Source organism: Trachinotus anak, unplaced genomic scaffold (assembly GCF_046630095.1).
Source record: "Trachinotus anak isolate AG129_WGS33_773 ecotype Australia unplaced genomic scaffold, CSIRO_AGI_Tana_v1 ptg000010l, whole genome shotgun sequence".
Classification (NCBI taxonomy): Eukaryota; Metazoa; Chordata; class Actinopteri; order Carangiformes; family Carangidae; genus Trachinotus; species Trachinotus anak.
The window spans coordinates 29,707,501-29,721,653 of record NW_027273861.1 but is presented as its reverse complement, the minus strand read 5'-3'; the positions used below and the strand labels follow the sequence as shown (position 1 = coordinate 29,721,653).

The following is a 14,153-nucleotide window of genomic DNA, read 5'->3' as shown; positions in this document are numbered from 1 at the left end:
ATTGCAAAAAACCCTTTAACACATTTTATTCATCATTTAAAGACAGAATAAACAAACAAAACTCAACTCTTCACTGAACATTTCATAAAGTTTTTTAATTTAGTTTAATTTTTAATCAGCAATGAACTGTAAATGTAATTAATTAAAAATGTAGAATTATTTTGGTGGCGCTCTCCAGCCTCCATAAACTCCTCAGTGCATTCTGAGATAAAACATGTCACAGTATCACTGGCCACCACGAACTGTTAAAGTCTATACATTCACTTCCCCATATACATCAGCCACTGACAGAATACTACAGTGTGAAGGTGTTCATGTAAACTCACAGAGGATGAATGAAAACAGAGCTGCTGTGCTGTCGGGACATCACAGCCATGGTTCTGCCTCTCTCATGACAGACTTTTACTTTAAACCAGAGCCCTGAGTCATCATGCTGCGTTCACTTCACCTGGGAAAAACCGAATCAGTTCACAGTTAAAAACAACAAGGAGAAATTCTCTCAGATTCGTTCAGGTTGACATGACTGTGGTTTCCTGTAGATCACTGCTCCTGCTCAGCTGCTTCACAGTAACACAAACCAACATCACAATGATCACAATGAGGCTAATGCTCCGTCGTTAGCTGCAGGTTAAATCTGTCATGTGATCTCTTAAACCTCACATGATGCTGTAGTTTAAACTGGACCTGAAACAACTGATCAACTACTCAAATCAATTCATATATAATATCTTAGTTATCGGATCAGTCATTGTGGCAGACTAAAACGGGTCCAGCAGCGTTTCTGCAAGTCTCTGTTTTAGAGGCTGAAGACTCTGGAGGAGAGTGGACGGAGGAGGAAACAGAGAAGAGACGAGTTTGAAACTAAAACATAGAAGCCTCAGTGTTCTACATAATCATAAGTTTAACATCTTTAGGTTTGGGACTGTTCACCTTGACTTAGGAAACTGTGATGGACATTTTATAAACAAAACTATTACTGAAGAAAAAAACAGGAAGTTGAATCAATAATGAAAATAATAGAAAATACTTTAATACTGAATGAAACCTTCTGCAGAGCTGCTTTAATCTAGGTTTTAGGTCAGAGTTCAGTGTGACGACAGATTCCTACAACACAAATAATTCAATAACATCAACATGTGCGTGACCTTATGGAGGCAACATTATCGTCATTAGTATCAAACTGATTATTGTGTAACTACATTTAAAAGTTGTGACATCTGCTTCACTTCATTTCTGACTACAGATAAAAAGTTACTGATTCTGATTCAGGAACCGTTTATGAGATGCACCTGAAGTCCAGCACCTGAAGGGGGACAGGTCAGTCCTGGATGTGTTCAAACACCAGTGAGAAGTAGAGTTAATGAGGGCTGATATCAGCTCTGATTCCCTGTGACTCAGATACATAAATACATGTTGTGTGAAGCTCGTCCCACAATTTCAATTTCTTCTACATTCAACAAGTGAGCGACACGTGTGAAGTCACGTGATCATCTCAACTGTAAACACATTCACCGCTTTTAAAAAAGATTCATTTTACCAGGCAAATGCAAAACAACCGTAAGATGACACGTCTGTATCTTTAGGCTGACGCACGCCAACAGCTGGGAATAATAAAAACCTGCAGCACATCATTATTCTGCACATTTTACAGACTGCCTGACACACAGGGAGAGGGAGCCGTGAACACTGACCTGTTCACCTCCGTTTACAGGACTGTAGTGACTCAGACAGCAGCTTCCATCCACAGCACTTTGACTTAAAGTAACAACAACCACTGCAGACACACAACAGCCGTGACCCTAGTGTTGATCTAAACTTATAGAACTGACAGATTATTGATAGAGCAGGAGACTGGAAAGAGACATTTATTACTCTGTGGTCTCTGATGTGATGCACATTTGTAATAAGTGACTTCTGTGATGATCCAAAGTGCAAACAGACTAGAAACCATGCAGCTCACGCTGTTTCAGAGCTGCTCAGATCAATACATCGATCAGTCGATTGACAGAAAATGAACAACCCAAACTCCACTTTCTCCAGTGTGAGGATGTTCTGATTTACATCACTGTAATCTGAGACATTTAAATCTGTCAGCTCAGGCTCTGATAAGTGACTGATGAAGTAATCAGTACATTAATTGATACTAAAATAAGCAGCTCGACGCTGGTGTTTCTAGAATCTGTCCTCAGCAGTTCATGGCCTTCGTTCCACTAAATCTCAGGAGGTAACTTCTGACGTCTGGTTCAGGTGCAGGAATCAGGTCCAACTGATCCAAACTACCACAGAGTCTGTGAGATGCTTTAATGACGCAGCAACAGCCTCAGTGTTTCTCTTCATCTAATATCAAAGTATTATTCCTCACACTCCTCTATTCTCCTCGGTGTCGGCAAACAAACTCAAACTCCAGAGTCTCATATTCCACCTGAGAAGAGCTGGAGGATTTCCTGTTGGTGCTTAGTGTGAACGTGGTTCATTAGTGAGAAGCTCAGATCTACAGTTTTTCCCCCAGGAAGTGAACGCAGCATTATTGTAACCACTCACATTAAAGAAAATAACTAACACCTCTGAAACGTCGCTCAGTGTCTGTCGTCCTCTTTGACCAAACAGTGCCATTATTATTATGATGCTAGCCGTTGTCATGGTAACTTTATTATCTCTGACAGGAATCGAGGAGGCGCTCTGATGCGTTTCCTGTCGGCCTGCAGCGGGAGTGACTTAGCTGAGGATTTTGTGGTAGGGGTGAAGGGGGAGAGAGGAGGTGAACGCTCTGATGTCGGTGATGAGCGTGGCGTCCTGGAGCCAGGGCGAGGAGGCCGACAGGAAGGTCAGCTCGCTGACTTCGCCATAGGCTGAGGAGGATGAGGGGGGGTTGTCAGGGCTGTCCGAGCTACAGCCGACACTCTGGTCTGGGGGGTCGTTCTCCTCCACCCCAAAGCCGACCACCTGAGCAGAGACAGAGAACACAGGCTTAAAGAATCTCAGACTCATCGCACGATGAATCATTTATCTGAAGGTTTGGAAGCTGAATCTGAAACGTTTCAATCCTTAAAACTTATCTTCATATATTTATATAGTTACTGTCTCCTTTGTTCAGGTTGTGTTGTGTTTTACTTGTTGTATTTGTTTATTTCACCTTTGTGTAATATTAGTTCATATAATTCTATTACTGTGTTTTAGTCTGTTTCATTTATCATCATCATCATTATTGTGCATCACATTTACAGAATCGCTCTGGTTAGTTTAACATATTTAAGCACTAGTTGCACACAATACAAGTACTTCATTATTGATTATTTTTGTGGATAATTTTCACAGTTATTCAACAAAATTTCAATAAATGGTAAAATAAGTGACGTCTTCAAAAGTCTCATTTTCAGTAAAAAATCTTCAGGTTACAAAGACATGAAACAGAAAACTACTTGTTCTTCTATAAAGAAAATTATAAAAATGTTAACTGGAGCAGAAAAGATCAAACATCTACAGACAAACACAAACTACTGAGATCATCAGTGAACTGTCAGTTATTTCACCTGAGCTTCTTTCTGCCTCTGCAGACGTCACCTCAGGCCTCAGGAGACATTTCTACAAACTATTAACTGATGACGACTGAAACTCCTCTGTCATCACGAACAGGGACACTGAAGTTAAATGACCTCTCTCTCTCTCTCTCTCTCTCTCTCTCTCTCTCTCTCTCTCTCTCTCTCTTACGTGAACGCTGAGCTTCCTGCTGCTGCTGTCTCTGTGCTCCAGGAACCAGGAGAGCAGCTCATCCTGAGTGAAGAGCTTCAGAGCCTCGATCTGCAGCAGAGACCACAGCGGGTTAGAACCACAGACCAGGACCAGGATCACAGGGCAGAGACCTGCAGCCACAAACTAGTTTTCACACAGAGATGAGTCGTTTGTTCGTTCTTACACCCACCACCTGCTGGGTGTAGCAGGGACACAGGTGACTCTGGACATGAAACACGTTAGAGAAGTTTCTGAGTGTGTCACCTCCTTGTTGAGCCGATCGAAGACGTACTGCTGTGTCACCACCTCAAACCAGTTCCGGTCCACTTCCTCTCCCAGGTGAGCGTCCTCGCACTCCTTCAGCTTGATGAGCGCTGTCACCTGGGTCCTGAAGGCCTCCTCGCTCAGACCTGACAAACGCTCGCCAAAGCTGAGCAGGAACTCCTCGATCTTTGCCTCGACGAACTCCGTGCTGTGAGGACCAGGAGGAGGAGACATTTTTAACGCTGCGCTGTGGCGCTGTCATCCTCTCTGCAGCCACAGAGACAAACACGGAGGTCGTCTCACCTGAACTTTGTGGCCTGTGTTTCCACGGTGATGGAGAAGCCCAGCACCCCTGAGGTATTCCTGCAGGTTGGGTACACCTGGTACCTGGAGGTCAGAGGATCATTGTTTTTAAAACATTTCATTCATTGATCATTCACCCTCCTCTCTCCTGCAGCATGAGGCTTTCTGACTGATTATCACTGATCAATAGTTGACAGATCAATAACACTCACCCCAGAGTCTCCTTTGTCCTGAGGAAGTCGAAGCACGGCTCCTCCATGTGCATCTGTAAACACAGACGTGCAGCCGCAGATTTACACATTTCACACAGGAACTCTTCACCTTTGTATGAGATCATTATTTACATGAAATCTCCTCCGTATGAGGCCGTTTTCTTTCAGCTGCATTTGATTTATTTTCATAACAACGTTCTACTTTTGTGCAGCACTTGTGCGTCCAGCTGTTTGTGTGTGAGCTCAGAGCTGCTCGATGTCACTGAAACTCTCTGTGCCTCCTTTCAGGGATTTTGATTCCTGTTCTCTTTACACTTGAAAAGTGCTTCAGAAATTAAATCTGTATTATTCCAAGATCATGGCACAAAAGTAAAAAGGTAAAACAATAAACTTTCTCCTTTTGAAAATGACTTTCTCATTTGCAGCTACAATAAAAGATCTGTGCTGCAGCAGCAGCATTAATGTGTTCACAACATCATGACTTCACCAAGTTCACAAGTTACTTCAAGCGACTGTGACAGTTTCTCTGCACTTTAAGTGTTTATGTTACATTGGCCACACATCGTGTGAATGAATGAACAGTAGATTACTGCTGAATGAATGAACAGGTGAATGAATGAATGAATGAATGAATGAATGAATGAATGTGTGTTGAAAGCTGGTGTAAACATGTGGACTCTCACCACCATCAGCTCCATCAGGGCGTGTTCTCTGAGGTTCTTCAGCCCCGACTGCAACAGAACCAGAGGAACAACAACACAGGTTAGAGGGGAGACAAGAGGAGGAGGAGGAGGAGGAGGAGGAGAGACAGGAGACAGGAGGAGACAAGAGGAGGAGGAGAGGAGGAGGAGACAGGAGGAGACAAGAGGAGGAGGAGAGGAGGAGGAGGAATAGGAGGAAGAGAGGAGAGACAGCAGGAGGAGGAGGAGACAGGAGGAGGAGGAGGAGGAAGAGACAGGAAGAGGAAGAGGAGGAGGATGAGGAGACAGGAGGAGGAAGAGGAGGAGGATGAGAGACAGGAGGAGACAGGAGGAGGAGGAGGAGGAGACAGGAGGAGGAAGAGACAGGAGGAGACAGGAGGAGGAAGAGGAGGAGGAAGCTGAACCGTGACAGACTTGTTTCTCTGAGGTCTGTCCATCCTCACTGAGCTGGAGGCAGCAACAGTCTGACTGTTCAGAGCTCACAGGTGTGACGGGAGGGAAGAGGAGGTGTCGTTTTAACGTTGTAGTTTTTAACGTTGTAGTTTTTCAGTTACTGTGGTTTAAAGCTCAGTGCGGTGGATCTGTGTCATGTGATCTTCCTCGTACCTGGAAGTAGACAGTGACCTCAGAGTTGGCGTCTCCCTTGTTGAGAGATTTGACCTTAGAGAGGTGACGTTTCTGAGGCAGCTCCACCACCCGGAACAGGACGGGGACGTCTGCAGACAGAGGCTGGAACTGCAGCTTCCTGCAGAGACGGCGGGACGTTACCATCACACTGGTCTCCACTGGAACCAGTTCAGAAAACTCACTGGTTGATTGAGTCAGAGTGATAAGACCAGCTGATTTCAATATATAGATGATCTGGATCCTGATATTTTGTCACAGTGAGGGGGCTGGAGGTGGGGGTGGGGGTTGTGTAGTGAGGACACGTCACAGATAAAGTGGCTGTTGATTAAACTGTGTCATTGAAATGTAAAATCTATTTGCAAAATGTAGAAATGATGTTTTAGTCAGTGATGAAGTATCTTTACTTCAAAAAAATACTGATATTCAGTTCAATTCTAAGCTGTCCAGTGTTTAAAAGTGTGAATTAGGGCTGAATTATTAATAATATTATCAAAATCACAATGTGGCCAAGTGCAGTTCCCAGGTACCCAAGGCCAAACGTGTCAGACTGTTCTCTGCAGATGTAAAGGAGGGTCCCTGTTTGATCACACAAATCACACCTTCATCATTTTTATATATTTTCCAGTGAAAATGAAAAATCACCACGACTCACATCATGACATGATTCTTGCCACAGTGAGAATATCCACAGTGAGAATATCCACAGTGCAGCAGCAAACACACAGCGTGATAAAGAATGAGGAGGACACTCACTCAGTGAAGTACTGCAGGAACTCCTTCGACTCCTGATGAGGAAACAACAGGTGAGATCAACACTCAACTTCACACTGATCATCAATAACCGACAACATCTGAAACTGTGTAGGAGACTCATTCAGTTTGTCTCCGAGTCTCACCGAGCTGCTGAAGTTTCCCTGCACCAGCCCCTCAGTGTAAAGCTCCGCCTTCAGCCCAGAGACGAAGGTCACGAGGTCGTTGACGGTCAGACCCTTCATGACGGCCTGATACTTCTGGATGACCGACCAGCGACAGTGCTCCAGGATCAACAGACGAACATCCCTATGGGGGGAGAGATACTGTATCATCTGCCTCAACACGGGGGGGGGCAGACTCTGCAGAGACGACTGTGTGAGACCTACTTGCCCAGTCGCTCAGGCTTGATGAGGATGTTGAAGTAGGTTTTCTTCAGCTGCTCTGAGAACATGGTGAAGACGCCCGGCTCAGCGCTGAAGTCCGCCAGGTGATCCACGATCAGCCTCAACAGCAGCTGGGACGCCACAGAGGAGGGAAGTCACTGTGTGTTTGACTCTGAGCTGTGAGTCAACAGTCACCATGTGATTTAAACCATTATCATGAAACAGTGGTTAAAGCATGACCAACATGTTTCTGTCAGGGACTCCTGGTTTTCTTCTCGCCACGGTTTTTCATCACATGTGCAGATTCACTGTGTTAGTTAGAAGCAGAAATATTTCACCCATTTACATAAATGTAGCTGGAGGTCAAAGGGCACAAATGACCCTGGCTCAAGACTCAGGTGCGAACATGCAAATGTCTGTGGTTGACCCTTAATCAAGAGTTACGGTCCCACCAACACATGATTTGAGAGGCTCATACCTATATGGAAATTCAAGAGATAAAAAAGTGTAACAGGAACTGATGGATACATCTGCAGAAAACTGATATCAGCTGAAATCAGCTGCTGATCAGCACCACTGCCCCCTCCCCCCGTGCGTCTGCTCACCGGCAGCTTGTGGTTGAAGCCCTTCAGTCGGATCACCAGTCCGTGCTCCCCGGCCACCAGCTTGTACTCCAGCTGAGCCACGTCGGCCTCGTAGGCCGGCTCCGCCAGGTTGTGGGCCAAGATGTTCACGAAGAGGTCGAACAGAACCAGACTGAAGAGGAACAACACGTTACACTGCAGGTGTGCTCACCTGCACAAATCAGCTGTGTCATTAATGCACATTCATGCACAGGTCAAAGTGTTTCAGCTGCCTGTGTGATGAATATAGAGCTGCAACGATTCATCAATTAATCAACCGGTCAATCAACAGAAACTTAACTAACAACTATTTTGGTAAATGACAAATAATTTTTATAATTTTTAAGCAAAAACACCAAAACAAATGTCAGAGTTTGATGCTTTTCTTTGTCATATGTGATAACAGGTGAAGTGAGGGTCATCCTAATGAACTATTGATTCATCTGGAAATTAATCTGCAGTGCACATTAATTGATAGTGAAGATGATCCTTGGTTGCAGCCTGTTTGATATCTCCGTGGTCTCTTACTTCTCAGGGCTCTTCTGAATCATGGGGGAGATCAGGTTGAAACGAATATAAGCTGAAACAGAAAGACGACATGTTTAACTCACATTTATAAATCAGATACTGGTTTATATTCACTGTCTGGCTGCAGCTTTCATCAAATCTTTTTCTAAAAAATCTCCAAAATTCAGTCGTAGAAATCTGGTCGACTAGAATTTAAATCTGATGGTGTTTGGACCTGCGAGTAAAGACGAGGACACGTTCACTGGCTTCATCATCAACATGAAAAACCAACATGAGTGTTATATCACTGTTATTATTCAGCTTTATACATCAGTGGACTCAGCAGTGGGGAAGGATCACAACAGTGATAATTATACATAATTAACCAGACCAATTATTCTTCACTCACACTTTAACTGATTGGCTGTTTTATTAGAGAAAGTGTAGTGACTTGGACTGTCCACCAGGTGGAGCAGTTTGACCTGCAGGGGCCTGAGTCCAGAGCAGGTTGAAGCTTTGTTGAGTCTTAAATTTCTCATCATCTCAGCCTCTCAGTGATTTTCTGTCCGACTGAGTGACCTGAACAGAAATGTGCTCTTCGTCTTCATCCTCTACGTGACCAGTGTCTAATTCTAAGACTTTAAAACTACGACATAACGTGAGCTGAGGAAGACTCTACAAGACAGAGACCAGAAACCTGGATCAGGTCTTCATCTGCCTCAGTATCCTGGATTCTAGAAACCAGGATTTGATGTTTACATGTATGAGCACAGGCCAGGACACTGGATGATTAACTCAGAGAGAACGTTTAGAGAAATCACACCAAGCAGCTCTGATGGTGCTGGTGTGGTATCTACCAATCAGAGCAGTGCGGGGTTTTCACCGAACGTGTCCTCAACCAATCAAAGAGCATAGGGCTGACCTGGTGACGGCTCTCACCTTTGGGGATCTTGAACTTGTTGTCCTTCTTGTACCACAGACATCCTCGCTCGTTGTTGACGATCCTGACAGGAAACTCTGTGTCGGGACAGTCCGACGTCTTCAGGGTGAAATCCGTCGCTGCAGCAAGAAGCAGAAGCAGAACAGAAGCTCAGAGCCGGTGACGTGACCTCACCTTCAGACTCTTCACAAAACATATAAAACATTGTTCCACAGCTGTTGTCATGGGAACAGTGAGTTTGTACCAATGAACTTGTTCTCAGCAGGAAGGTGGAGATCAGGGTGGAGCTCAAAGTCTCCCGCCCAGCGCTGAGCCCACTCCTCTGGGATGTCTGACCAGAACAAAGACAACAAGCAACATCATGTCTATGATCACCTCTTAGTGTGTGTGTGTGTGTGTGTGTGTGTGTGTGTGTGTGTGTGTGTGTGTGTGTGTGTGTGTGTGTGTGTGTGTGTGTGTGTGTGAGTGTGTCGTACCCTCCATGCTGTAGCAGGTACCAAACCATTTCTCTCTGAGTGGACAGTGACCTTCGTTTTCTGGTGACAGCAGCAGCAGGTTTGTTCTGTCTGGAGTCAGCAGGGACAGAGCTGCACTGATGACCTGCAGACACACACGCACGCACGCACGCACGCACGCACGCACACACACACAGTAATCACATTATATACAGGAACAGGAACATCAATCAGGTCGATGATCAAGGTACAAAAATGAAAAAATGAAAAACTAGTTTTACACCCTGCTCTGATTCAGGGATGAGGCTGATTCTGGATCAGATTTCAGACACCTGTGGGTCGTCATTATTTCCTGTGGTCACTGACAGGTGCAGAGTCACAACAGTAATTTTCATATCTATAAAACATGACTCAGAAAATAGGTAAAGGTAAATTTAGTCCACATCATAGTAAACAGGGAGCGATGCATCAAACTGACTCTGGATCAGATCCTGGTTACCTCAGGGTCGTAATCAAACATGAGCTGGTCGCCGGTCAGGAAGTCCTCTTTGGGAAACAGCTGCATGTTCTCACAGATGTTCTCCACAAACTCGATGGGATCTGTCTGTCAGAGACCATGGACCAGGGACCAGGGACCAGGACAGAACAACACAGGTCAGAGGGGAGCAAGGCACAGACACTGACAAGGTTAGAGGTTCAATTCCCTCACACATTATGTGGATCTTGATCTGGACAAACAGCTGATAAAAGCTTGAATCTTGTTTCAGTGTAAATAATAACACCATTAACTGCATCAGTTCACAGACTTCGAACACCTGCAGGAGCCGTGTGCAGGACCAGCTCTTACTGAAAACTAAAAAACTGTGGAGGTGACACGTTCTCATGTCTTCCTGAAAGGGGAGGAGCTTAAGATTGTACATGAGTTCAGGTATCTGGGGGGTCACCCTGGACTCTACATCATCCTTTAAAGTCAAACAGAAAACATGTCAAACTCAGTTTCTAAGGCAGTTTCTCAGTTAACGCTGCACATTGTTTCAGCAGCTGGTCATTTACAGGAGGAACAACACCAAAGGTTTTAAAATCACTATAATACTATAACTGTGATTATTCACATTTGAATTTAATTAAAACATAGTAATGTTGGGTGGCCTGGTAGTCGAGTGGTTAGGGCGCGTACCATGTTGATGGCAAGACGCTCTTAGCAGGGCAGTTACCGGTTCAACTCCCGACCGGTCTGACTCTTTCCTGCATGTCATCATGTCATTCCCCTCTCTCTACCCCCTTTCCTGTTAGTCTCCACTAAGCTATAATAAAGGCATAAAAAGCCCCCCCCCCCCTCCCCAAAAAAAAAAAAAACATAGTAATGTTGACTTTATTTTATAATTTTAATGAAAAGCAGGGGTTTTATTTGTTTGTTGACCACATTCATGAACCATCACCATCGTTCTGTGTTTTTCTGATAATTCTCGTAATTAACTGTTGTGAAAAAAGCAAATTAATTGACATTTTAATGAAACTTAAACATGGAGAATCCTGAGGGCTCCTCTCATTTCATTTAAACTCTATTATAAGCTGATTCATATTAGTGTTTGCACACAACAACCTTTGATTGTTGACCACCTGCTGGCAGAGCTGTGTCCCTGTGTGTGATTGTGTGTGATTGTGTGTCTGTAAACAGGTTTTCAGTGTGGGTCTGTGTTGGTACCTGCTCCTGATAGTGGAACTCATTGGCTTCTATCTTCTGAATTTCCTCGTAGATCCTGAGAGAAGGAACAAACATCAGTGTGATCAGTGACAGTGACACTTCGTAGGTTTAACCATAAGAAACAAGGATCCTGACACTGATGAGAAATATATAAACACACATACAGCAGGTGAACATTAAAGTCACAGAGAAACGTGAAGCACGAAGGAACCTTGGTCTTTTTTCTAGAAACTAACCAAGAATAAAAACAGTGAAGAGCAAAGAGAAAAAAAGAAAGATCGACTTGACTGTTGAAAATGTCGACTCTACGACAAACTCCACCATGTGGACAAACTGAAGCAGAAGGTTCATTATTTTCAGGCTTAAAATGTTTTCAAATCCTCATTTTATTGTAAACAAGGACTTTTCTGTGTCAGGTTCAGGGATTAAGAGAAAAACCAGCAACACATCCAGACACTGTTTGTGCTGCAGACTGAGGACAGATCGTTTTGTTGTGGTGTCTTTGTGGAGCCTGACCTCTGCTGAGGGCCCAGAGTCTGGAGCATCTTCAGGTACTGGAACACAAAGTCTACCACCTGCACAGAGAAGAATGATGATGTGTGAGTTAGACATTAAAAAACAACAGTTTCCTCTTATTCTTATTCGTTAGTGACAGAGTTAAAGCAGCAGCACCGTCATGTCTGAGAGGAGCAGTAGGCATCAGGATCACCACGGGATGTTCCCCATAAAAACATTTTCTCTCAATAGGAATCAAATCCCAACTTCAGATCATTTAAATCATCATTAAATCATTGATCTGTTCTGGAGACATTAAAACCAATTCCACTTTATTAAAACTTCTTCTCTGGAAACAAACCTACAACTTATTTGAAAGAGAAACTCTGACCTGCTGATGTGGTGCAAGTTTTACTCTGCAATGAGGAACAATGAGGAACAATGAGGGACAATGAGGGACAATGAGGGACGTTTGGTGTGTCTCACTTCAGTCTCTACATACAGTGACTCAGATCATCTGGATAAACTGATGTTCTGACTGCTTGTGTCTCTTTTTACTGACATGGAAACAGGAATTATCCTTAAAGTAGTAAAGGTTTCTGTCTTACAGTGTGTGTGTGTGTGTGTGTGTGTGTGTTCACCTGGTAGAAGTTCTGGTAGCCCTGGTCAGTGAGGGTGATGGAGATGGAGAAGATGGAGTAGGTGGTGTTCTGGTCGAAGCCCGTCTCACTGTTTCCTCCAAACAGAGCCAGAGCCCAGCACCTGAAAACACAAACAAACAAACAAACACACACAAACACACACACACACACACACACACACACACACACACACACACACACACACACACACACACACCGTCAGCCTCCTGCATTAATTCACCACTGTTGTGTTTTTGCTGCAGTTTGTTTACTCACTTCTTCCGGAGCAGAGACAAGATGCTGCCGGTTCCTTCATGTCCGATCAACCAAGAGATGTAGTGAAGAGGCTTCACTCTGACACACAGACAGACACACACACACACACTCAGTGAAGCCTTCTCTGACAGAGATGATGTCACAGGGCAGGTAGACCTCTGATTCGTCTCCACATCAGCTGGACTGTGACACGTTGATTTTCACTCACCTGTAGTGTTTCCCCTGAGGTGGTACGGCCCAGCTGATGGTCAGAGCATGAACCTTCCTCACAGGGACCACTGACACACACACACACACACACACACACACACACACACACACACACACACACACACACACACACTTTAACGATAAAATCCTCAGAGTGTAGACATGATAATTAGTGCTAAGGCTCAGAGCGTGTCTGACCTCTGTAGAGTCTGTTGAAGGCTGGTGTGTCGAACGGCTGCTGGAGGTGAGAGAAGTCGGGTCGAGGTTCACCACTGAAACAACAGACACCACATGTTACTACACAGATTTATTTAGTCTTTAGTTGTTACTTATTGATGACACACACACACACTGTGTGCTGAGGGCGACAGAGAACCATGTGTACACAGGTGTTTGATGCTGACAGGTGTGTGTAGGTTGATTTTAGATGGGTCGACACAGCCACAGTCACACTGACTGAGAGTGGGTCTGCCTCTGTGTGTTAGTGTTGACGTGTCCACTCGTCTTACTTGTTGGGAACTTTGATGAAGATCTCTCTCACCCACTGCTCCAGAGTGTCCAGCGTCTCTACAAAATAAAAGCGGTCAGCTGACATTTCCCACCCACAGCTGCAGGTCACTGTCCTCATGTTAGAATATTAACGTGATCAACAGCGTCACCATCTGCTCCTGGGGTGTTGGGACCTTCTTCACTGACACCCCCCACCCCCCCTTTATTATTTGGGATTTTCATGACTATATATCATTATTAATTATTTCCCTGTTTTCCAGTCTAAAACACAAACAGACTGAGGTGAGATTGTTTCATCAGCAACTTTCAACCTCAACTTTTAGCAAACATAACGCTGTCTCTCAAATAAAGTAAAGAAAAAAAACCTAAAGACAAGGCAGACATGTTTGAAAAGAGGGTTGGTTCTGGACCTTTGGACTGAACAGTGAGCGTCATGTAGTGAGCAGAGTAATATCTCCTCCAGAAGTCTCTGAGCCGCTGGTACGTGTTGATCTGTTTCTCTCTGGGCTCGTGTTTTAATGTCTGAGCGTTACCTGCCGGGAACAACAAAACAAAACAGATCACCTCCACATGAAACATCATAAAACATGACGACACTGTTCCTACAGGCTCCTTTAAAACAGACTCTCTGAAACATTTACAAAACCATTGAGGAGAAAACATCTCATTACGGCTAAAGATGGATGAAAATCACAAAACATTTATGACTAAAACTGATTTACAAATGTTCTTTGTAAACTTAGAAAAAAAAATTTCAGTTCAACACTTACCCCAGCAGAATTTGCTCATAGGATGTCCAGGTTTGGCCAAACTCCCAAA

At 44.2% G+C, this 14,153-nt stretch overlaps 1 protein-coding gene across 3 annotated transcripts in view; it reads right to left on the bottom strand.

Annotated features, from left to right (window-relative positions):
• Positions 1–74: 74 nt before the first annotated feature.
• LOC139626338 (nardilysin-like) overlaps positions 75–14,153 on the bottom strand; it is a 20,776-nt gene continuing 6,697 nt past the window's right edge. For all 3 annotated transcript variants that reach the window (XM_071486651.1, XM_071486652.1, XM_071486653.1), the window contains exons 7-31: positions 14,105–14,153; positions 13,745–13,867; positions 13,334–13,391; positions 13,023–13,096; positions 12,823–12,892; positions 12,615–12,692; positions 12,339–12,459; positions 11,719–11,777; positions 11,203–11,257; positions 9,997–10,101; positions 9,519–9,642; positions 9,287–9,373; positions 9,042–9,161; positions 8,124–8,175; positions 7,578–7,728; positions 6,976–7,103; positions 6,733–6,895; positions 6,590–6,621; positions 5,816–5,954; positions 5,192–5,239; positions 4,509–4,561; positions 4,297–4,380; positions 3,994–4,201; positions 3,709–3,798; positions 75–2,943 (exon numbers count right to left, since the gene is read on the bottom strand). The exon at positions 14,105–14,153 is cut by the window's right edge and continues 47 nt beyond it. In XM_071486651.1, coding sequence (XP_071342752.1) covers positions 2,716–2,943; positions 3,709–3,798; positions 3,994–4,201; positions 4,297–4,380; positions 4,509–4,561; positions 5,192–5,239; positions 5,816–5,954; positions 6,590–6,621; positions 6,733–6,895; positions 6,976–7,103; positions 7,578–7,728; positions 8,124–8,175; positions 9,042–9,161; positions 9,287–9,373; positions 9,519–9,642; positions 9,997–10,101; positions 11,203–11,257; positions 11,719–11,777; positions 12,339–12,459; positions 12,615–12,692; positions 12,823–12,892; positions 13,023–13,096; positions 13,334–13,391; positions 13,745–13,867; positions 14,105–14,153 — 2,499 coding nt within the window. In that variant the 3' untranslated portion in view covers positions 75–2,715. The remainder of the gene's footprint in view (positions 2,944–3,708; positions 3,799–3,993; positions 4,202–4,296; positions 4,381–4,508; positions 4,562–5,191; positions 5,240–5,815; positions 5,955–6,589; positions 6,622–6,732; positions 6,896–6,975; positions 7,104–7,577; positions 7,729–8,123; positions 8,176–9,041; positions 9,162–9,286; positions 9,374–9,518; positions 9,643–9,996; positions 10,102–11,202; positions 11,258–11,718; positions 11,778–12,338; positions 12,460–12,614; positions 12,693–12,822; positions 12,893–13,022; positions 13,097–13,333; positions 13,392–13,744; positions 13,868–14,104) is intronic.